Source organism: Crocuta crocuta, unplaced genomic scaffold (assembly GCF_008692635.1).
Source record: "Crocuta crocuta isolate KB4526 unplaced genomic scaffold, BGI_CrCroc_1.0 scaffold130, whole genome shotgun sequence".
In the NCBI taxonomy this organism is placed as follows: Eukaryota; Metazoa; Chordata; class Mammalia; order Carnivora; family Hyaenidae; genus Crocuta; species Crocuta crocuta.
In genome coordinates, this window is record NW_027527920.1 from 10632103 (window position 1) to 10657033 (window position 24931).

The 24931-nt window shown below is 43.0% G+C and overlaps 1 protein-coding gene and 1 long non-coding RNA gene across 3 annotated transcripts; one reads left to right on the plus strand and one right to left on the minus strand.

Annotated features, from left to right (window-relative positions):
- Window positions 1-3072: 3072 nt before the first annotated feature.
- Window positions 3073-19808, minus strand: LOC144218798 (uncharacterized). 2 transcript variants are annotated; one of them, XR_013331266.1, is made up of 4 exons: window positions 19584-19808; window positions 15309-15473; window positions 5872-6004; window positions 3073-3510 (listed from the first exon to the last, which is right to left on the minus strand). It is a non-coding gene; the product is annotated as an uncharacterized LOC144218798 (long non-coding RNA). The 2 variants fall into 2 exon arrangements; XR_013331267.1 differs by lacking the exon at window positions 3073-3510 and adding an exon at window positions 5256-5542.
- Window positions 19809-20089: 281 nt separating this feature from the next.
- RPS27L (ribosomal protein S27 like) lies at window positions 20090-23632 on the plus strand. Its single transcript, XM_077747649.1, has 4 exons — window positions 20090-20199; window positions 21071-21179; window positions 22078-22188; window positions 23435-23632. Exons 1-4 carry the CDS (start codon window positions 20194-20196, stop codon window positions 23461-23463), a joined length of 255 nt encoding a protein of 84 aa, XP_077603775.1. The 5' UTR covers window positions 20090-20193; the 3' UTR covers window positions 23464-23632.
- Window positions 23633-24931: the final 1299 nt, after the last annotated feature.

Genomic DNA, 24931 nt, shown 5'->3' on the forward strand with positions numbered 1-24931 from the left:
AAAGGAATATATGACTCAATACTTAAAAAAAAAAAAAAAATCAAAGGATCTCCATGAACTCAGTATTTTCAAAAAAAGGAATTTACTCTTAGTCACACAGGAGATAATTACTTGGGCTGTGGACTCTATGCTGTTCATTTTGCCTTTCCCTCCCTCTCATTAGTTTCTTGAATTGTGGGTAATTCTCTGCTCAGTAACACCTTCCTAGCCAATGGATACACACCATTAGTTTTCCTTAATCAGGAGTAACTTCAACTAAGAATTTACCCTGAAGCGGAAACTCTGGAGCTTAGAGAAAATCTGTAGATTTCAATTACTGATGCTCTTTGGAGCCCTCTCAGTACATTTCATTCACTGGGGTTACTGGAATATAGAATGTAAGAAACTGACAAAGTAAATGGATCTGGTTTGGCCACTGACTAGCTATGAGATCCTAACCTCACAGACCTCTGTTTTCTAAGACCATTTTCTGCTTTAAGATGCTATAGAACCAATGAGTATAGAGATCGTTTTTCATTTCCAAAGTTCGTATCTCAGAATACTAAGTGAATCAGTGGATGAAACTAGAAGAATGGGTTTCACCGCCAAACCCTTTTGACAAATTCTGCTATCACGGTGCTCTGATGATATGGCTTCTCAGGACACTTAATATGCTGACGTGCTTTGTGACTATTCATAGTGTGGTGCTGAGTGCAGCTTTTCCCACACTTGTGCTCCGAGCCACCTTTTTGACGGAGCATCTTATGGGACCTGTGTTCAGTAGATATATGTTGGGAAAGTGATTAAATCTAAACCGTTGGTTTTAGATATGAAGATTGAATTGTACAGTCCTGCTGTCATGATGAGTATCAGCATGTTTACAGGAAGCTGTTGGGAAGGGAGGCAACATCCATTTATCAGAGTTCCTGACAAACTGGACTGAGAACATCTGTCCCTATTCAGGGTTCTCCTGAGTACCGGGGCAGGGTTCCCTCATGTTGCCTCTGTCACAATCACACCCACAGAAAGATTAGCCAAGGGGCGTGGGGTGCTGTCATGGCTGCTTCCTCCTTACATGGAGCAGTTGACTTGCTCCCCAAGTCCTGGGGGAGAGACATTGTACTGAACTGAAATGAAAATCACCTTATGTGCAGAAGGAAGTTTACCCAGCATTCTGAAAGTACAAAAACCAGATTCTTAAATGAACATTCTGGAGGTTGAGTTTTTCAGGAAAAAAATAGCTAATGCCAGGGCAACTGGGTGGCTCACTCAGTTAAGCATTTGACTCTTGATTTCAGCTCAGGTCATGATCTCACGGTCTGTGAGTTCAAGCCCCAAGTCGAGCTCCATTTTGACAGCGTGGAGCCTGCTTGGGATTCTCTCTCTTTCGCTTTCTCTCTATCTCTCCCTCTCTGTCCTTTACCTGCTTGGGCTCTCTATCTCTAAATAAATAAACTTCAAAAAAAATTTTTTAAAGGCTGATTCCAAGTAATTAAGCTAACATTTGTGGTTTTTTTCTTTTCTATTATTCTGTATTTTGAGTCAGTGATAGGATATGTTAAAGGTCACATCATACCCAGGCTAATTTTCTACAGTGACATCTAAAGTTCTGTAAAATGGTCTGTATTATAAAATGTTTTTAAAGATAGATTATTTACATTTCTTGAGGGCATGAATTATATTCATATTGTGTCCCTAATGACTAACACAGGGCTTGGCATACATTAGGCACAGAGTGAGAAATATGTCTGCATTCATTAGTAAATTATAATCTGATGATTAGACTTTAATAATGGTAATAATACATTAATGGTACTAATGACATCCTATCTTTTCCAAAATGTCAAAGATAAATTCCTTGACCTGGTTAAGGTTTAAAAGCAGAAGCTAGTTAACAGTCCTTATTTGTAATCTTCTATTTTCATAAACAGTTGTATTGTGATGCGGTATTTCTTCCAGGGAATAATAAGCGGGGTCACTTCTGTGTTTGACTTTTAAACACACACACATAGACTTAGACCTGGAATGAGTCCGTAGATACTGAGTCCTATCTTCCAGTCATTGTAGGATTCCCCTGTCAGCCACGTGGCCTGTTATCCCCAGAGATAACACACATAATAATATGTATGGCTCTGAAGGGCCTACGGAGTCATCAAAGGATTAAGTCATGTGGGTAAATTACAGTTTTTCTGTCTTTTTATTCACTTAATAAAAACTTTTTTTTTTTAAGCACCTACAATATATAAAGGAACTCACTAGGTACTGTAAAGGGAGTAAAGAAACTGAGACAGACCATCCCACAAGAAGCCTGTGGTCTTGCAGGAGAGGTAGGACACACACATAAGTAATTACAATGCTGGGTAAAATTATAACATGCTGGTAATGTGCTGTTGTGTTAATTTAGAGTTCTTTCAAAATTAGTTTATTTTTCTTTTAAAATGGGTAAGCAGATTCCCCTGTGAATTAGAATGCCCCGTCTGCTGACTATTCTGGATAAACAGCATCTGTGACATCAGGTTTTATTAGCAGTGATCTCCATTGTCTGAGAGCCATGCTTCTTGTTAGGTAGCAGGACAGGGCCTTCCCAACAAGGTCTTATTGACCAGCACTAAGTCCCTTACTTTGGACATGTAATTCACTTGAACTGGATGGGTGAGGAGGATGAATCACGATGACAGGAAGGTGGGTACTTTGGGCAGCAACACAGTAACACATGGGTCACTGTCAAGTGACATCCAGAAATGGGGTCAACAAAGGCACACAAATTATCCTTGGCTTGCAGAGTGGCTCCATCTGATAGAGAGTGGATCTGTAGGGGCAGAAGTGACCACTACCTGATGGTGTGAATTGACTCTTTGTTTTTTTCTGATTTGAGCTGTATTTTTATCTCCATTTTGAGAGAGAAAAAAAAAGTAAGGAATTTATTTATATCCCCAACATTCCAAGATCATTATGGAAACAGGTCTTTCATACATTAGGAATGATGTTGTCAGAGAAAGTTGGTCTAAAGCCTTTGTCTGAGCCAAGAATCCAGAATTCAATACTATAATCATTTATTTTAGTTTTAAGTTTTATTTATATATTTTGAGAGAGAGAACACACACATGAGTGGGAGAGATGCAAGAGAGAGAGAGAGAGAGGGAGAGAGAGAGAATCCCAAGCAGGCTCCATGCTGTCAGTGCAGAGCCCAATGTGGGGCTCAACCTCACAAACTATGAGATCGTGAACGTGAGCCGAGATGGAGAGTGGGACACTTAACCAACTGAGCCACTGAGGAGTCCCAATACTGCCATCTTTTAAATATACACAACAACAAAATAACATCAAAGTACACACCTTATGGGGCGCCTGGGTGGCTTAGTCGGTTAAGCGTCCGACTTTCGCTTAGGTCATAATCTCGTGGTTCGTGGGTTCGAGCCCCCCGTCGGGCTCTGTGCTGACTGCCAGCTCAGAGCCTGGAGCCTGTTTCAAAGTCTGTGACTCACTCTCTCTCTGACCCTCCCCTGCTCATGCTGTCTCTCTGTCTCTCTCCTAGAAATAAATAAAAAACATTAAAAAATTTTTTTAAAAAAGTACACACCTTGTACATTTCCTTATTTACATCTTTTGCCTTGAAAATTGATGATTAAAAATACTTTTTATGTAGGGACATGATTTTTTTAAAAAATTAAATGTTGTAAATCATTAAATGAAATGGAGAGATGAGTTAACAAGGAAGCTCATAATTTTAACTTTTTTGTATGTCAGACCAGGACTGGGATCATGATTCTGATTCGGAGGGGCATTATGAGGACAGAGGGATTGGTTTCGTCCCCTAGCTCCTTGCAAGTCTGGCTGCTGAAAGAGCAGGGAAGCACATCCTCAGGGTCCCAGGGAGTCATGCATCTCTTCCTCCCTCCACTTGGTCCATTTTGCAGAGGTAACAAAAGGGTCATCTGTGCTAGGATCACCACCTAGAGCTTTGGTATTAGCTTTTTATGGGAGCTCAACCTCTCCAGTAAAATATTTAATTATGGAGTTTATTCATTTGATTTCTGGCCCTTATATCTACCGGAGACCATGCCCACTTCCCAGAGTAAGTTATCTGTGGGATGCAAACAGTCAAAACACTTGAAGCAGCTCATGCCTTTGTGTTTTATAGTTGAGGTAGCAATTACTTATAGGATCAAGATTTGTGCAGACTCCAGTATTAACTCACATTTTTGACCTATTATTTGGCCAGATAGCATTTGCTCTTAAGTCTTAGCAAGCAGGCCCCCTTCCCAGGGGCCCACTCTTTAGACAACCCTACCCTTGCCCTCATCTGGTTACTATTCCAAATAGGGCAGGGAATCCATAGGCCAGGGGTATATTCACTCAGAGCCATGCTCCCCTTTTAGAATACACTTCAGGTACCCACACCCCAGAATTCTCTATTGAAGAGTGGTATGGACCTGCTTGCAGGAATGATATGGAGCTCTTCCCCTGATCTATCCTCCTGAGGGCATACTGTTTCATTGGTGCAGTGCCACAGGCATAAGCAATGGCCAAAAGGGGGTCCTAACATGGCCAGAGCTTGAACACAGGGTCTGGGATCCCTCATTGCATGTGTATGATGCCTTTCATGATACTACAGGCCCTGTCTGGAGGGGTGGGAGGGGGGTAGAGGGCATCGATCTAGGCCAGGACTGCTCTCCCTGAACCACCACATTCTGGTGTGGAGCTCTGTGGAGCCAAAATATTCTAAATTTCATACCAATTTTTTTAGGTCATTATAAATGTTTATTTCTTAAGGTAGGAAACTTGTTATCTTCACCTATAGTTGTTAAATATTTAGCCACAAGATATGTGAGCCTCTGTTTGCACTCTTTGTTTTTGTTGTTTGTTGTAGCTATTGTTTGTTTTCACTTTTTTGCACACCAAGCCCCACAAATTACAGGACTAGGCCCATTCTTGGAGTAGGCTTGATTTTGAGTTTGTTTAAAATCTTAATATATGGGTGCCTGGGTGGCTCAGTCGATTGAGCGTCTGATTTCAGCTCAGGTCATGATCTCACAGTTGGTGAGTTCGAGTCCTACGTTCGGCTCTGGGCTGACAGCTTGGAACCCGGACCCTGCTTCAGATTCTGTGTCTCCCTCTCTCTTCCCTCCCCTGCTCGTACTCTGTCTCTGTCTCTCAAAATTACAAAAACAATAAAAAAATTTTTTAATAAAAAATAAAAATACTTAAAATCTGAATACAAAGGATCTGGTAACATAGGGCTGAAATGTGGGTGGTGGGTGGGTAGCTTTGTCACAGGTCAGAGGCAGCATGCTCATAAGCAATGTTCCAACTATGTCCCAATGTCCTGGCTCTGCTCCCTGGCCTGATAGGGGAAATCATGTGTGTGTGCACGTTTAACATCCACTGAGAATCAGAAGAATATGACTTGGCTGTTTTCAAATAACTCAAGCCCCACACTGCTGCTCTGCTCTAGATTGCTGCCGTTTCCCTGCCAAGCCGCTCTTCCCAGTTGACTTCCTTAAGCTGCTTGGAGTTAAGAGCTGGGCACCGTGAAGGCCTCTTCCAGGCGAAAAAGAATGAGCTAGAAAAAAAGAATTGGGCCAAGCTTCCTTGATTCAATCACTTCACTTTGGCAAATCCCTAAGCCTTTCTATCTGTTTTGTCGGAGGTCAAATGAGTAGACTAATTCGGTCCTACCTCTGAGGGCACTGAGTTGCAGGGTTAATTAATGATGACCATGATGGGCTTTGTAATGTAAAGTCATACATAAAAGAAAGGGGCACTACAGCTATTTTTTCCCAAGTCTGGAGTGCATCCTGCTATCCAATGACACAGTTAAGCTTCTAAGTACTGATCACAGATTGCTGCAGACTTCAGGAGTGTGGAAAAGCACAGCTGGACTCACATTACCTGAAGCAGAAAGCAGGGTTGGTAATGGGGGTAGAGCTCTGGGGCAAGTAATCAGTGCCCATCACAGATTCCTGGATGGCAGGCAGCACCAATGTCCGCTGGGTCCAGCCGGTGGCAGATGATGGACTGGTCTCTGCAAGCAAAGTACAAAAAACAGGTGTATCCATTTATTCCTGGGACCATTCTGGAAAGGTTGGTTGTTTTTTTTTTTTTTCCATTCTGGAAAGATTCTTGAGCTATCAAGCATCACATTGAGTAGAGAGCTCTTCCCAAAGATCTCCTTTGCACTTCATCCTATTGTCCCTGGCTCAGTTTGCTGGCTGACAACTCAGAGTAGAGGTGTTTTCTTTCTTTCTTTTTTTTTTTTTTAAATGTTTTATTTATTTCTGAGAGAGAGAAAGACAGCGCGAGCAGGGGAGGGTCAGAGAGAGAGGGAGATACAGAATCCAAAACAGGCTCCAGGCTCTGAGCTAGCTGTCAGCACAGAGCCTGATGCAGGGCTTGAACCCATGAACCATGAGATCATGACCTGAGCCGAAGTCGGACGCTTAACCGACTGAGCCACCCAGGCGCCCCTAGAGGTGTTTTCTTCAGGGACACAGTTTACTGAAAATATGCAACAAGGATCAAGCCTGTTGAGGATGTATTTCTTCCTTTAAGGTCATGTGTCTTATTTATAGGGGTCATATTCCATGGTTCACTTAAACACACGGCTACATGATGGACCAGAAGTCATACTGGCCTTGCTAAGCACTGCACTTTGGAACGGTTGATTACTTTGGCTAACACGGGATTTCTGTGTCTCTTACACTATTCACCTAACAACATTCATATGCAACAAATCCTAACTTTTACATAGTGAGTGAACATGATTGTCCTTCTCTTAATGTCTACAAGACTATATGTTTCTAGGATGGCATATCATATGTTATAATTATGTTTATACAGTCTCTTCCTTATTATTAGATAACCTGAAGCTCCTTGAAAACCCCAAAAGGGTCTTAACCATTATTATATTGCCCATTACATCAGTAAAGGAGGCACAAAAATACGCTTAATCAAATACATTGAAAATTAAAAGACCTAACGAGTGATGAAATTATAGAAAGGCCTAATGTTCATAAGGAACTTTCTTTCTTTCTAGGGAGCTTCATTTTCAAATAATTTTTAAAAATATCTTGTTGGAATCTCTAAGTATATTATATTGGTTAAGATCAAAATTCTGCTTCAGCCAGACCTAGGCTTATATCTTAGTTCTGCAAATTACCATTTATGAGTTCTTGGGAATGGTACTTAACAAGCTCTGTGCCTTAGTTTCCTCATCTGTGACATGGGGATAACAACTCATAGAGATGGTGTAAAGATTAAATGAGCTTAGCACCAGGCCTGACACAAAAGAAGCAAGAAATAAGCACTCAGATGGTATCACTGTCGTCACCATTAGGGATTGTAGGGGGAACAGTCTTGGTTGCTCTCAGAGCCTCAGAGTACAGCCTCCAGATTTAACAGCCTACCCCACCGTTCCCTTAATACTGACTTTTATAAATGTGAAACAGGAAACCACTCAGGTTAGAAATTCCAAGTTCTCTGCCTCTGGCCCCTGATTTCAGATTTTGCTCTTTAGATACTTGAAGTATGAGTAAGATAGTTCTCATTCAGACATAACGTAAGGGCTGTTTAAAAGGCACTTTGTAGGTTGTAAAACATGTTGCTAGGCAATGTGGACCCTCGGAAGTGGGTTCGGTTCCAATGTACTTGGTAAGTGTCTAGTTTAAGACGGCATCTCTCCTCAACATGTGGTCCCTAGATTTGATTCTTCTACATGAACCAAAAAAGTTGTTGTATACATTCATCGTCAGCATGCTGAAGACTGTGGAGAAGGTATTTTCAGTTAACAAGTACGTCTAGTGAACACTCGATCTTTCAGGGAAAAGACAGAACAACATTGAGGCAGCCCGAGGGGAGGATTTAGACCATCAGCTGCCTTGCCAAAGGCAGTAGTGACAATGTTTGGGGGGCTCAGTCACCTTACGGGGTCTCTGTCCAGCCCATGCCTCCTTTTCTGAGCTTCCCCGACTTTCTTTTACAGGCATGGGCCCCAGGAGTCACTATCACTGCAAGTGCTCACAGGCTGTTGGGAGTACACGCTCCTGACTCAAGTGGAGACAACCAGGGCATCTGCAATTGGGACACAGGCCTTCTGGTCAGTCACTATTGGCCCCAGAACTAGGACAGCATAAAACAAGGGGCTGGCATGGCCATTGTCATGACGTGCCCTGAGAGGCAGAAAAGAGGAATGGAGGGAGAGGAGGCTGAAAGGGTATCAGGGAGAAGTAGAGATGAGAAACCAGGTCGCTCCTGAGAGAAAAGGGGAGGTGGCAAGAGAAGAGCTGTCTCCACTCCCAGGGCCTCTCAGGGCTTTGTTCTGACCCCCCTGAGGCCCAGCTGCCCTTCCTGCCCTGGCCCATGTCCAACACACTCTCCGTTTGAGCTCAGGCAACCTTAAGATGTATCTGTTACGTGAAACCCAAGAAGTCTTGGCTGAGGGAGTGGTCAGGCAGAGAGAGTAGCTCAGCCAGGGACTGGGGCTGCACAGGCAGGGCCTGCCTGGTGATGCCCACCCAGGTGATCCCATCACACCGGCCTGCCCAAATCAGACATGCACACGAATCATTTTTGCTGATGGTAAAACTGAATGGAACAGATTCACAGTTATTCTTGAAACAACGTTCTTAGTCATTTCCTGATATCCTTTCCTGTGTAATAGGGAAGAAAGTGGCATTATGGATGGCACACCCCAAATTTTGTCTAGCCCCAAATACTTCTACAGGAGTACATGTAACTGTAGCTGTCATTGATCATGAATGTTGCAGGGGAAAAATAAAAACCGGCTAGGCACTGGTCACTTTAATGATCTGTCAGCCCCCATTCTGGGCCACTTGACACTCAGCTTTGGCTCTGCCCCAGATACAGGAGCAAGTCCTATCTCTAGCTGAAGGTTTCAAGGAGCCCTGTTTCAGGAGTTCAGGGGACACTGTTAGGTTACCCTGTGACTTGTTCTTCTTTCATCAAACCCTCTGGTTCTGGCCACCAGGCTTCAGCTTTCATCCTGGGATTGAGTTGGTTACATTCCTTGTTACAGGACCTGGCTTCTTGATTCCTCAGGCTTCAGCCCCTGCCTCTACAACCCAGCCAGGACCCTGATCTCTTCAAACGCAGGACTGCAATGTGCATACCTCTATTCTTTGTAGGTAGCACACCTGAAACACAGACCAAGCTGGGGACCTTGTGATCNCCTTCCCCTCCACAATACCACCCCCACTTTCACCACTGCCAAAGTCATATTTGTTTTACTTATGGGACACCTTCTTTTGGTACCTGAATCTCTCTAAATCACCATATCATTTGTTCCTGCTCTGAGGGTCCATGGTCCTGCAGCTCTGCTGGCCTGGAAGACCTCCTCCCTGTCACCTTAACTGGGCACCAATCACGATGCCTGGCACTTAGCAGGGTGACAGGGAAGCAGTTGTGGTGGAATAAGCATGGGCATCTTGAGCAGACTTAGGTTCAAATCCCTGCTCCTCCACTTACACAAGGTTCTTAATTCTTCTAGAACAGAAAAGGACTGTTGAAAGGATTATATGAGTTAATGTACCTGGCAAGATTTTGAAGTTATTTGATAAAATACATATGGCTTTTTTTCCTGAACTTATATTTTTTAACGGCTTTATTGATACTCACCTATCATACAATCTACTGACAAAGAGTACAGTCCAACGGTTTTTAGTATACTCACTAGATTTAGGGTTCTTTTTCTTCTTCTTCTTTTTGTGAGGGGAGGGCAGAGAGGGAGAGAGGAAGAAGAAGAGGAAGAGAGAGAGGGAGAGAAAGGGAGAGAGAGAGAGAGGGAGAGAGAGAGAGAGAGAGAGAGAGAGAGAAAGGGAGTAAGAATCGTAAGCAGGCTCCATGGCCAGTGTGGACCCCAAAGTATGGGGCTCGATCTCACAACCATGAGGTCATGACCTGAGCTGAAATCAAGAGTCGAATGCTTAACCGAAAAAGCCACCCAGGTGTCCCTAGACTTAGATTTCTTAAAATGCAATTAAAGCATGAGAAATATGAGGCTTAATAACACTTAAGAAGACTTCGGATGTTAGTCAGCTACAAGGTTACATAAATAAATGGTACGATGCTAGTATGCTGCCAAAAGGGCTTATGTGCTATTGGACTGTGCTGGACACATGTGATGATCAGAACAAGACGAGTAATAGTTCCCTGTGATTTAAGAGCTGGCAGTGTGTTCAGTCATTGGGCTCATTTTAAGAGAGATGTGGGCAAATTGGAGAATGTCCAAAGAAACATGAAAAGGGTGATGAGAAACTGCAAATACTCTGCTATTCATTCTGGAGAAGTAAATTAAATTCTAAGAGGGAGGCTGTCCTCAGTTAGCTCAGGGCATTCGGTTGGAAAATGAATGACATGTGTTTTCTATGTTCCTTTCCTAGGCCTGAAAGCCAACAGGTGAATTTATTTTACTATTTTTTATGTTTGTTTATTTGAGAGAGAGAGAGAGAGAAAGTGTGAGTGCATGCGCACGTGAGTAGGGAGGGGCAGAGAGAGGGGGAGACACAGAATCCAAAGCAGGCTCCAGGCTTTGAGCTGTCAGAGACCCACAGACCACGAGATCATGACCTGAGCTGAAGTCACACTTAACCGACTGAGCCACCCAGGTGTCCCATCAATAGGTGAATTTAAAAGCAAGTAAACTTCGACAGGATACAAGGATTTCCTCTTGAAAATAGGAAAGAGTTGTCCCTTCCTAACCTGAAATTCCATATTTAATATATTGCTACATTATTAGCAAGTCTGAGAGCAATGGCTGACAGAGCTCTTGTTCTGTGTACTATGTTGAGCTCAGGTGGATAAAATGATCCAGCAGGTCAACCCTTCTTCACTTAAGGTCAACCATTCAGTTTGTGGGTTAGTAAAGTAGTTCATTCTTTCTCCTATTTTTCATTCCTGCTTTTGGTATAAAAGAAAAGAATGCCTCAAAGGGTCCATATGGATATTTTATTAGCAGTTTTGATGACGGTGGAAATACTCCTAAAATAAGACTCTGGCATTACCTGTTCAGGAGGACTATGCTCCTCTCGTCCCCGCTCTATGTGAAGTGACTTCTTTTTAGTTCTTAAAATTGACCACTCTGGAAACATTTAGGGAAATTAGCAAACACTGTCTCCCAGGGTTCCCTTACTTTCGAGTCTATGCCACACAGTGACTGCAGAGCTGGCACAATTCACAATGATGATAGACCTTCCACTACATTTTTGGACTATGTGTCTCTATGAAAAATACACTTAGAGCCAACGGCATTTAACTTTCACCTATGGGAGATTTGGAATTTAAGCAGTTTAACAGAGTTAACTAGTTTCAGATGAGTGGACTATTTAGGGGAAAGTATTTGGGGGAGATTAGACTCACTCTCAACTGCCTTCTAGGTCACATCTATTTCTCCTTTAGGAAAACTCATAATAACCAAGGTCTATATATTTAAACCCCAGTCTATTGTGCACAGCTGTTTATGGAGTGACCAGGTAACAGAGTAGGGAGACAGAGCCAGGGTTAAGGTAAAGCTCTGGGACTCAGGGAAGGTAAAGCTCTCTGCTGGCCAGTGCTTGTCCTGCATGACAAGTGGCTCCTTATGCCACCTATTGGATTTTGAAAGAACGATCTCTCGGTTTTTGATTCAAAAGTAAGACTCCAGTAAGTATTTTCTGCAGATAGAACAAATTCACGGTCTTCCCTAAGTCAGAACTATTCTAAAAACTTTGCATTTTACAAGTCACTAAGAGGGAAAACATCAACAGCCCAAGATTCCCAGAGCCAACTGATTCCTTTATAATCAACAAGCTCTAGGAATTAGTCAGCATTGACTGAGCACTTACAGTATACTGTGCACTTTACAAGCATTATTACCTCATTCTACCTTCATACAACCTTATATATTAGTATATGTGCTGCCGAAGCGAGCACTCATACAACCTTATAAAGCATACATAAATATTTTCATTTTACAGATAGGGAAACAAGACGGGTAAGTAGCTATTAGGCTTAAAAACTTTCTGCATTGCCTGCCTGTTCTGTATATAGCTATTCTGCAAATAGTTGAATAAGTTGTTAAATGTGAATAAACAGAGCACCATTCTTCTTAATTCTCTGAGCCTGCTGACCCACTATCCTTTTAATCAGCTTTTATCTAATGGGAAAACAGAATAATTTTCATTTATTTTTGCTCGAACATGCCTTCCAAGGGAAGAGCTCACTATACTATCTCAGTAACCCTATAATGACTTACACTCACTTTTTCAGTTCCAGAAAACAAGTTAACTTGGGCTTGGCCAAAATTCCATGGTCCTTCAGTCTTTTCATCACACTGAGTTGAGGCACAGGAAATACCAAAGGCATGCATCAAGAAGGACCTATAAAGTTACGACAGAAAAAGAAGAGTTCTGGATAAACCAGAGGGAGAAGAGTGAGTCCTCAAAGAAAGACCATCAAGCCAGTTACGTGGAGTAGATGCCACTCAGGACATATTCCTGTGCCTATTATGCTACTAGGCAAGTGGGGGAATGACAGCACATCCTGCTCTTAAGAAGCCGATGGACTTCTAAGGAAGACAACACACAGACACATGGACATGAGGAGCACGAATCTGCAGTACAAGAACGTGAAAAGAAAAACCACATCAGACAGCAGTGGTTATTGAGAAAGGATTAATGTAGGCAGTAAGGGCTGCAGAAAAGGGGCAGGTGACTTTGGCATACACTGTATGCCAATAGTGACCTCAGCATCTTCATAAAATATCTTCACTGCGAGCTGGGAGGAGACAATGAAATTTGAGAGAGCACCTGGGCTCTCAGCAGCTCACCTCTCCCCTGAAGACTCAGGCAGGGGACAAGATGGTTTGCAGGAGGCAACAGCTGGACAGATGTGGAGACCAGGCGCCTGACCATCACGACAAGCAAGATGGTGCTGGGAGGTCTCACCTGGCTCCCCAGTCTGGATGTACTGGATATTAATGATTTTTTTTCCCTCTGTATTTTTCCTTCTTTCTATCTTTCAGCAGGAGTAGCCTGTAGTTCTTCTGGGCTTTGCTTTTGAAAATTTTGAGCCCTCCATGGAAACGAGAGAAGCAGTTCTCAACCTTGGCTCCTCATGGAATCACCTGGGGAGTTATAAAAAATACTGCTACCTGGGTCCCACCCCCAAATGCTCTTCAACTGACCTAGGATGCTCTCTGATGATTCTAACATGCAACCAAGTTTGAGGATCACAGACTTAAAGGTTCCCTGGACATAGTAAGGGACAATAAGATCTGCTGAAATGGACAACATCTTGGAGAAGGAGGGGAAAAGGGAAACTTCTCTGTTCCAATCTAGAGAAAAGCCCTGATTTGTTATCTGGAGTCATGGGACTCTGGGTTCTGGCTTCCGGACAGTCTCACAGAGAAGGTGGGAGCACTGCAGAGAGAATGCCAGTTTGGTAAACACTAGGGCAGTGTTTCTCCTCATGGGATCTGCATGCAAATTGCCAGGCGATCTTGTTAAAATGCAGATTCTGACTCAGGAGGTCTGGGGTGGGGCATTTCTGCATTTCCAGAAAGTTCCTAGGTGATCCCTATGCTGCCCGTAATGCGTCAAAGATCTTCATGGCTAGGACTCTAGGCTGTTTCTGTTACGATTCCCATTTCCATCTCAAGCCACAACCTGTTAAACTTGAAGGGTTCCATAGTTAGGGGCAAAGGAAATCCCTGCGGTGACCTGGTCTGATTGATAGCTGAAGGGCAGACGGACCCCATCCACAGATCTACAAAGCCTTGCAGGCTAAAGAGGGGCATATCCTGGCAAGGGATCCCCATGCCGAGGTCCTAGCAGAGTACAAATGGCCCACTCAGAAGAGATGATTGAAGATAGTTTCATGTAGGTATTATTTACAAGGCTGAGGCAGGGTTAACAGAAATGAACAAAAGATGGTGAGACACCATCCTTCAGGCAGAAGAATCAAAAGGGGAGGATGTATTGACTGGAGTCCCATAAGAGCTGTAGGAAAGGGATGCCTGAAGCAACTGTTTATTTTTATTTATTTATTTATTTATTTGGGGAGGGGCAGGGAGAGAGAGAGAGAGAGAGAGAGAGAGAGAGAGAGAGAATCTCAAGCAGACTCCACGTTGTCAGCACAGAGCCGGACATAGGCTCCTTCTCACAAACTGTGAGGTCATGACTTGAGCTGAAATCAAGAGTTGGATGCTTAACCAACTGAGCCACCCAGGTGTCCCTTTAATTTTTTAAGTAGTCCTCACACCCAGCACAAAGCCTAATGTGGCACTTGAATTCAGGGCCATGAGATCAAGACCTGAGCTGAGAGACACCTGGGTGGCTCAGTTAACCAACTGAGTGTCTGCCTTCAGCTCAGGTCATGATCTCACGGTTCATGAATTTAAGCCCTGCACTGAAAGCGCTGAAAGTGGAAAGCCCACTTCAAATCCTCTGTCTCTCTCTCTCTCTCTGCCCCTCTCCCAGACACACACTCTCTCTCCCTTTCCCTCAAAAATAAATTAACATTAAAAAAAAAAAAAAGACCTGAGCTGAGATCAAGAGTCAAGTGCTTAACCCACTGAGCCACCTAGGTGCCCCACAACTATTTCTTTTAGAGAAAAATAGCCATGTGGAAGAAAATGGTCCATCAAGGATAGATCCAGGGGAGTGAATACCCCAATATTTCTCTCCACCCACCCTGTGATTTCCTACTGATACCTCCCATTGGCCCAACTCAACTAGAAACCAGAGGAGAGGAGAACTCAGCAGATGCAGCCCATCAAAGTCGGCTTCCTGGGCACAGAGAAGGGTGAAGAAAGGAGAGCAGATCAGGTCTGGGAAAACCTAGCACAATCTCCAAGAATGAGGTGAAATGTTCTGGCAGGCCAGATTGCTTAGCCTGTTTAGACTATTACAATAAACTCTAGAGTGGGTGGCTTAAAGGACAGACATTTATTTCTCACAATTCTGGAGGCTGGCAAGTCCAAGATCAATGGTGTGGGTAGATTTGGAGCCTAGTTCATAGATGACAGTCTTATCACTGTGTCTTTTCATGGTAGGAACGAGGGGGTTTTCTCAGGCTTCTCTTATAATGGCATGAACTCCATTCATGAGGGCTCCACCCTGATGACCTAACCCCCTCTCATAGTCCTCACCTCTGAATACCCTCACACTGGGGAGTTAGGATTCAGCCTCTGAAGTTCAGGGGGACACACACATTCAGCCTATAGTACAGCCCAGTGGGGCCCAGCTTCTGCCAGAAATTCAGTTGGTGTGGAAAAGAAAGAAAATGACAACAGAGTTCGCCCCTGAGACTCTTAACCCTTCTAGATGGGAGCTTACCTGAGAATGTCTAACATCTCCATGAGTTTCAACCTCTACAATGGAGCTTTTGGGACAGTGGTTGTGATCCTGTTAGAGAACCGGTGAGCAGGGAAGAGGCGGGCTTTCAGAAGTTGCTGTTGATTTCAGGAATGTGTTGACAGTAAGCCACACATGCTTTGACTCCTAACAACAGGTGGAGCAGAGAGGAAGAGAAAAAGAACACGACCTGGTTAGAGTTTGCTGATGACACAGATTTCTCTGAGTGTCTCTGAAAAATACTTAGGAAGGCAGGAGTGTGAAAAGTTATCTTTAGGGCCCCACCTCATACCCTTACCCTGAATTTCTTAAGACAGAATGAATTTCCCACCATCTTTTTGGGAAAAGAAGGGCAGGAGCCAGAGGTGCACTCCCGCCCAGGGCATGTAGGGATCTGACCTATTTAGAACCGGTCTTGGCTAGCCTGAAATTCAGCACCGGGTAAGTTCCCAGCTTAACTGGAACACCTGTGAGCTCTCCCAGGGTCTGAAGTTGACAAGGGGGAAGGGAGTGGAAATGGCTGCGCACTTGTGAGGTGAGGGAGGCTGGTGCTGAACAGGAGATAACTGAAGCACTGTCTTGGCCGCCACCGCCAGATGGAACCGTCAGGGAGTTCTCAGCAGTACAGGAACTCCAACTGGCACTTCGTGGTCCCTTGGAAAGCCTGGCGGGAGCGCCTGGCGGGAGCTCCTGCCGCTGGATCCCTGAGAGCGAGCTGCCAAGGCAAAGGGGCTCTGGGTCCCTTCATCTGCCAGCAGTGCAAAGATAATGGGACATTTAAGGAGACACTAAGTTTTCAAGGAGGCAGAGTTACAGGGTCTTTCTGACCTTGAGTTTTATTTTCCATGCAATTACAGTGTCTCAGAAGTTGAGGGTTTTGACACTGTACTGGGCATTAGTAAGGAACTGAAGCAATAACTAGGAGTAATCATCAGAAAGTGTTCTGGTGGGGGGGAGGGCGCCCGCGTGGCTCAATCGGTTAAGTGTCTGACTTTGGCTCAGGTCATGATCTCATGGTTCGGAAGCCCCACATCGGGCTCCATGCTGTCATCAAACAGCCCAATTCGATCCTCTGTTCCCCTCTCTCTGCCCCTCCCGTATTGATTCTCTCTCTCTCCCTCCCTCTCTCTCTCTCACAAAATAAAAAAATAAACTTAAAAAAAGTGTTCTGAGGCCTACTGCATATCAAGTGCCAGAATAAATTCGAGGTTAATTAAAAAGTTAAAGAATAAATATAACAAAAGAATTGGAAGAAAATTTAGCTGATTCTAATGTGGCCAAGGCCTGTCAAAACACAATAGCAAAACAAGGAAAAACCAATGGGTTTGAAATAAACATATACACACAAAATTAAAAATTTCTGTATAGTTTTAAAATCAGGGGTGCCTGGGTGGCTCAGTTGGTTAAGCGTCCAACTTCAGCTCAGGTCATGATCTCAGGGTTCATGGGTTCGAGCCTCACATCGGGCTTTGTGCTGACAGATCAGAGACTAGAGCCTGCTTTGGATTCTGTGTGTGTGTCTCTCTCTCTGCCCTTCCCCCACTCATGCTCTATTTCTCTCTGTCTCAATAATAAAACAAAATAAAAAATAAATAAAAATCACCAAAAAAATCAATAAAGTTAACATTAAGTAATGAGTTGGGAAAATATTTGCAGCATATGTAATTACTGGTTAATGTCATTAATATAGAAAGATACATAAGGAAAAAAACAGACGATCATCTCAATGGAAATATGCAAACTGCCAATAAGCACTGAAAGATATTAACTAAAATAACACTGAAATATAAAATACCATACAGTTCTTCAGGATTGACTGAAATAGGGAAAAACATAGTATCTAGCATTGTTAAGGGTAAAAGAAAGGGGCATCTCAAACATTTACAACTGGAATATAAATTGGTTTGATTTTTCTGGAGGGTAAATAGTAGCTTATATTATTATTTTTAATTGTTTACTTATTTTTAAGAGAGACACATACATATAGAATACGAAGCAGGCTCCAGGCTCTGAGCTGTCAGCACAGAGCCTGATGCAGGGCTCCAACTCATAAACTGCGAGTTCATGACCTGAGCCAAAGTCAGACACTCAACCAAGTGAGCCACCCAGGTGCCCCAAAATGGGCATCACTTTTGACTCAGTAATTTATCCTCTAGGAATGTATCTTAAGGAAGTAATCAAGGATGTGTACAGAGACTTATCTACAAGAATGTTTACCACAGTGTTATTTTAACAATGACAAATTCTGGGGAGTATTTAATGTTAAGATTGGACAGAACTGGGGAGTGGCTACATGGGTCTTCATCATTGTATTTTCTACAGTAACAAAAAACCCCATAAATTTAGTGGCTTAAAACAACATAAATTTTTTAAGTCACGGTTCTGTGGTTCAAAGTCTGACCTGGGTCTCACTGGGTTAAAATTGAGGTGTTAAAATTGAGGTTCCTCTTGGAGACCCCAGGGCAGAGTCCATTTCTAGCTTCTAGAAGCTGCCCACATGCCTTGGCTCTGGCTCCCTCTTCCATCTTCACACAGAGGAACATAGCATCCCTCAGACCTTTCTTTCATCACCGCATCACTTTCTCAGACTCTCTTTTTCTGTCTTCCTCTTCCACTTTTAAGGGCCCTTGTGATCACACTGGGTCTACACAGATAATGCTCCTAGTTAGCTAATTAGCAACCTTAATTGCAGCTGTCATGTTACCATAGGCCCTGGGGATTAGTGTACTGAAGTCTTGGGGCGGGGGGTCATTATTCTGCCTACACTGTTGTGTTAGACCATTAGACCATATACTTATCTTTATAAAATGGTGAATATCTTGTAATATTTAAAATGTTCAGTATTTAAAAACCTAAATCCAATGTCCACTTTAGTGTATGGATTAAAGGAGGGTACGTATTCATAGTATGAATGCTGTGTGCACATTAAAAGTCATAATGTAGGAAAACATGTAACATGGAGCAATGTTCAGTATATAATGAATGGGGGAAAATCAAATCTACAAAAGAACATGCACAAGATGATACCACTTATGTAAAACTCAAACCCCAAACAAACCTCTATGCAAGTAAATAAAAAATGTTTGGAAGGTTACAGGTCAAAATGTCAATAACGTTTAGCTTTGGATGGTGATTTTAATTTTCTTCAATTTTTCTGCATTTGCCAAAATGTGTGAAGTAAAAGGCGATTGAGAATGTTATCTAGGACATTTTTCTGATCAAGTGTCTCCTGATATCCTTTTAATTACACTTGCTTACATCCATCCCTCAAGTTCATCCTCATCAAAAATATTTCAGTTTGAAGAGGCACATGCACCCCAACGTTTATAGGAGCACTATCTACAACAGCCAAATTCTGGAAAAAACTCTAAAGTCCACGACTGATGAATGCATAAAGAAGATGTGGTATATACATGTATACACAATGGAATACCACTCGGCAATGAAAAAGAATGAAATCTTGCCACTTGCAATAAGTGGATGGAACCAGAGGGTATTATGCCAAGTGAGGTAAGTCAGTCAGAGAAAGAGAGATACATGATTTCCTTCATATGTGGACTTTGAAAAACTCAACAGATGAACATGGGGGAAGGGAAAGAAAAGTAAGATAAAAACAGAGAGGGAGGCAAACCATAAGAGACTCTTAAATACAGAGAACAAACTGAGGGTTGCTAGAAGGGTGGTTAAACGGGTGATGGGCATTAAGGAAAGCACTCTGGCGGGCGGGAGTTGGCGGCAGGCACCTGGGTGGCTCAGCCACTTAAGAATCCGGACCCTTGGTCTTGGCTCTGATCATGGTTTCCTGAGTTCAAGCCCCATGTTGGGCTCCATGGACAGTGCAAAGCCTGCTTGGTAGTTCTCTTGTCTCCTCTCTCTGCCCCTCCCCCACTAACACTATCTCTGTCTCTCTCAAAATAAATAAACTTAAATATATTTTAAGAAAAGGAGGGCACATTTCTGGATGCGCAGAGTGTCAGGGATGAATCACTGTATGTAAGAAATGAATCACTGGGTTCTACTCCTGAAGCCAAGACTATACTGTACAGTAGCTGACTTAAATGTAAATTTAGAAAAATAAATCAAGTCTGGCTCTCAGCGACACCGTTTTTTCAGGCCCCAGTTATCCGCTCTGAAAAGTAAAATCCTGAGAGGCAGGAAGGAACGTTGCGGTGAACTAAGCCTGGCAGCGAATCCTGCTCAGGGCGAAGCAAACCCAAGCCCACAGCCCATCCCACAAAGAACTTAACCGATCGATACCTTGGAAGTTGGAAGCTCAAGTATAGGAACCTTTGATAGTTTCGCTGACACGGGTTAATAGTTTAGATTGATGCTACTGTTTAAAAACAAAAAACAAACAACAAACGAACAGAGAACGCCGGCGAGAGCTGGGGGCCTGGCGGCCGGGACCGTGGTGGGGACGACCCACCGCGCCCCCCTCCCCCTCTCTCCCCGTTTCCCTACGCCGCGCGGCTGAGGCGGCCGCGTCCCCGGTCCCTCTTCGCGGCCTAAGCCCCACGCGGCTTCCCAGCCGGACCACAGCGCCTGAGCCTCATTCCAGGCACCGCTAGCCCGACGCGGAGCCCTACAGCCGGCGGCCCTCGCTCAGGGGCCGGCTGGGCTGGTGCGCTTCGTGCCTTCGCGGCGAGGGGAACCGCAGCCTCACCCGCAGCCCCCTATTGGCTGACCCGGCCAAAGCCGACCCCACCACCGAGAGGAGCGCCTAGAGCGGACCGGCCCGTCGGTGCCGACGCTCCGCTCCACCCAGCCGCCTCTATCCCGGAAGTTGATGCAGCTCGCGCGATCGCGTGCTGCTCGCTAGGGGAGTCGCGTTAGAGATCGGACTGGCTGGGATTGCGAAAGGATCAACATGCCTGTGAGTTGTTTACTTTCTGGCTTTGCGCTTATTTCGGGTTTCTCTGTCAAGGGGTCCAAGGGGAGGGTTAGCCCGATGCCTCCGCGGGCTCGGGGGCCGCAGCGAACGCGGTTCGGAGGTGCTGGTTGCGCAGCTCCTCCGCGCGTGGCGGACTTGTTGGGACTTGCCTGGACGGCGCCGAGCGTCGGGCCCTGTATGGGCGTGGAGCGGGGAGGACCCGGGGCCGCCCTGGGCTTAGGTCTGGAGTCCCTGGCCTGGAGGGACTCATTGGCAACGTTCGGTAACGCTCAGCCTTCCTAGGGTTGGGTGGGCGCCCGCGAGACTTGTAGTCTGTGGAGTCTTTTTGCTTTCCTTGCGCTTGGTGGTTCTCCCCCTTCTCGGTAGCGATTTTCTGCTGGTTTCCTTTTTCAAAACTGTCTTCGCAGTTACCTTGTTAACTCCATCAAGGACAGTCAGGCTTCAGCCGCTCAGAGTTCCTGTCAGATTAGAAATTCCCCAAGGCTTGGCACTCTCCGGTCTACCTCAGCGATTTCTACTCTCAGCGGGTGCAATGGTTGGGGTCAAGTTCTTACTTAGCACCACAGTTTTGTTTATATTGGAGACTTACTCAGTGGACTAAAGAAAAACGGGATTAACCTTACCATATGCTTGTTGGTCGTCACAGAGTTCCTTTACCGGGACTTGGAGAACACAAGCATTACAAAAAACATTGAGGTTAACAGGCTAAAAAAATAACCGATATCTGGCGTGTTGCGTTTGCCGAGTATGACTTACTCCCTTTTTTGCATGTGTATTTTACGTCTGGTTAAATCTGCCAGCATTGTGGATTCATTCTGGGAATAATAATACGCTTTTTTTTTTTTTAATCCAGTTGGCTAGAGATTTACTCCACCCGTCCTTGGAAGAGGAAAAGAAAAAACATAAAAAGAAACGGCTAGTTCAAAGCCCCAATTCCTATTTTATGGATGTAAAATGTCCAGGTAGATTTTCAGATCTTAATTCCTTTCTCAAGGAAAATCTGAAGGGATTGCTAGTATGGTGTGTTTGTTTAGATCCGTTAGGACCCTTTGTTGAGTAGAAGTGGGATTACAGAATTGGAAATGTCAAAAGGGGCATTTTCCTAATAAACGATTCAAACAGTTGGATAAAGATTTGGGGGAGGGGGTGGTGAAGAGGAGACCTTAAAGGGGATATGACATTTGACTTACTAAGTGTGTAAGCTGTTCAGATGATTAGTTTTCTTTTTCATGAACAGTATGTTGATTCTTTAGTGTAAAGCTGTGGTGGCCATTAGCCATATGTAGCTCCTGAGCACTTGAAATGTGGCCAAAATGGAAAGTACTCCTTAAGTGTAAAATGTATACCTGCTTTTTTAAGGTGGAGCACATACACAAAAACTATATTGATTACATGTTGCAATGGTAATCTTTTGGAAATACTGAGTTCAAGAAAATATATTACTAATTTCACCGTTGGCTTTTAAAAACTTTTCTTATGTGACTGCATTAAATGTGTAACTTGCTATTGCAAGCACTAAAGTTCTTAATCTTTTTTAATGTTTTTATTTATTTCTGAGAGAGAGAGAGAGAGAGCGCGAGCGAGCAGGGGAGGGTCAGAGAGAGAGGGAGACACAAATGAAGCAGGCTCCAGGCTCTGCACTAGCTGTCAGCACAGCTGAGCACAGTTTGAGCCCTGACGTGGGGCTAAAACCCACAAATCATGAGATCGTGACATGAGCTGAAGTTGGGCACTTAACCAACTGAGGCCCCCAGGTGCCCCTAAAGTTCTTCATCTTTTACAGGGTCTTTGCTAGAAACATGTTGAACTGTATGCTTTATTTTCTTCTGCTTTTCACTTTGAACATTGCCCTTTCTCTAGGTTGCTACAAGATTACCACGGTTTTCAGCCATGCTCAGACGGTGGTTCTTTGTGTAGGCTGTTCAACAGTGTTGTGCCAGCCTACGGGAGGAAAGGCCAGACTCACAGAAGGTACATCATTTGGCATCTTCTAACCCAGTGATGAGATTTTATGATTATCAATATCTACCTTTACCAGAAACCAGTTTAAAAGAAATCTTAAATTCATTATTGCCAAAATAATTTTATCTTTCATTGTATGCTCTTTCAGTAAAGAGTACCATGCTCAGATGGCTAAGTTTATATTCTTGACTTTGTAAAGAACTCATTTAACTATTATTTTTCTTTGTTTGGAACACCTAATTCTGTTGTAGTTAGTCATTTAGTTTGCTTAACTTGGAATATTAAATGTAAGTCAAAGTGGAGCAAAACAATAATTACATACAATAGGACATATGGATTTTTAAAACCATAGAATTTAAAAAATTCTGTTGTAAATGTTTTATATGTATTTGACACATTAAAGATTTTATTATTGAGTAATCTCTACCCCCAGTGTGAGGCTCGAACTTACAGCCCTGAGATCAGGAGTCACATGCTCTACTGACTGAGGCAGCCAGGTGCCCCTAAAAATCCCATTTTCACTTTCACTTTTGTGCAGTAAGAAAAAAATAGTAATTATGTATATTGTTTTCCATAGTAGTACTTGTAGATTTATAATTCCATAATGATATTTGAAATTTGCTTGTGATATTTTGGGGAGTTGTGAATTCCATGTTGTTCTCACCAGAAGAGCTATAGTTTGGCAACTAATCTATTTTGTATGAGCTGGTGAGATCTAAGTACAAGGTCAGTGTATGATATTTAAGTGCAGTATTGCTCTCAAAAGTATACTTATAAATGAGGTTTTAAACCTTTATATATCATGCCATGATCTTAGAGTTTTGTGCCCATGTGCTGATGGCTGATTAATAGGGTATTAGAGTTTTCCTAGCAGATTTGAAGAGAATCCTAATCAAAATTAGTTTCTTAGGAAAGTGATTCAGAATAATTCCTAAAAACTATGATTGCATTTCCTGATAGCTTGCATTAAAATTTTAACTATTGAATTTAGGCGCGTGGTCTTCTATAGACTCCAATATAGCATTTGAGAAACCGGAATAACAGTTAAAGTCACGTCAGAATAAATTCAAATATATACGACTTATTATAATAAAGTTCTAGTATAAAAGAAATATAACCTATATATGAAAATCTAATATTCCTAAAGCTTTGGGTTGTTGTTTTTTTTTTTTAACTTAAAAAGTACTTTTTGTCATTAAAACTATACTAGAGATAGAGTACACTTGTGTAACATGCTCTTGTGGTTCCTTTTCAGGGTGTTCATTTAGAAGAAAGCAACACTAATGATCCACACAATCTCTTGAATTTGTGTTACATCGCAGAAAGCCTTATCAGTTCAATAATTCCAGTTAATCTACCAAGATAATGTAATTATGTTTAATTTTGTAAGGTATACAACAGTCATCTCCTATTTTGGTGTCAGTTTTTCAATAAAGTTTTGATTATGGGCAAATTTCCCTTTTTCTTATTAAAGTATGTGTGAATTTACTATATGTTTACATATACTGTGTGTGTGAATTTGGTATAAATATTTTAGGAAGTGTATTCTGATCAGTTTATCTCATTTCAGCAGTAGGAATCCTAAACATTTGATTTTCAGTCCTTTTCCAACTGCTATGAGTAGGCTAAATAAATAAAAAAATGGAAAGAGGTCCATTATTTGTTACCATTAAAAATAGTTTGCTGTTGTAACTATGGAAACATTTATAGAAGTATATATTTAATGCTGTAACAATCAGTATAATTACACAGTAATTAATTATAATGTAATGCTTTGGATTTATGTGGCCCTAACATGCTGCGTAATTTAGAAGAATAACTGCAGCTGGGGTCTGAGTTACAGGAAACTCTTTTTGGGGTAGGAAATTGGAGAGGAGGCATCAGGAGTAGCATGATTTACCCCAGGATATCCTGTCTGGGAATGGTAGATGGCATGGAATTCTCTGGTCCAGATACATGAGCACACCTGACTACAGGTGTATGTTGAGTGGCTCTGGTGTCTCCTTATCATTTTGATAGTTTATGGAATGATCCTAGGGTACTAGGAAGTGGAGTGTATCTCCCTCTAGCCACATTGGACTGGGAAGATAACTGCTTGTATTTGACTGGTTACCTTTAAAGTAGGCCCTTAAGATGGTCCTTTCCTCTCAAGAGATGTTTCTGCGTATTCACTCCCAATCTGGAAGGCTGATCCTTAAACATATCGATTCATGTACAAGAGGATCGCAGCACAAGAAGTGAAAACTGAGAAACTCGGAGCCCCTGGGTGGCTCAGGTCACGATCTCAGGGTCTTGGGACTGAGCACTGCATTGGCCTCTGCACTGGGCTCCATGCTGAGTGTGGAGCCTGCTTGAGATTCTCTCTCCCTCTGCTTGCTCACACCCACTTTCTCTCTCTCTCAAAAAACCAAAACACCCAAACTGAAGAACTATCCAAAGTTTGGAGTGTATTTAATATATGAAGTAAATAACCCAAATGTTTCCAAACTTGCTTGGTTTATGGCATCTTTAGAGTCTCAGTAATTTTTTTCAGAGTTCCTTGACACACACACACACACACACACACACACACACACACACACCAGTTTAGGTAGTTAGGTTCTAATACGTGTAAATTAAAAACAAAAGTATTTTTTATCTCATTCTTAAATGACCACAGTTAGTAATGGGATGGGTGTCCCTTTTGGGCAATGCACAGTTTCTCAAAATTGGAATCAGATTGGACAGTGCCATCTCCTTTCTTCCACATTCA

Excerpts from the sequence above, each read along its gene's own strand:
- RPS27L (XM_077747649.1), top strand. Across the intron at positions 21,180-22,077 it reads TATGGATGTAAAATGTCCAG|GTTGCTACAAGATTACCACG; the intron begins GTAGATTTTCAG and ends CCCTTTCTCTAG. Across the intron at positions 22,189-23,434 it reads AAAGGCCAGACTCACAGAAG|GGTGTTCATTTAGAAGAAAG; the intron begins GTACATCATTTG and ends GTTCCTTTTCAG.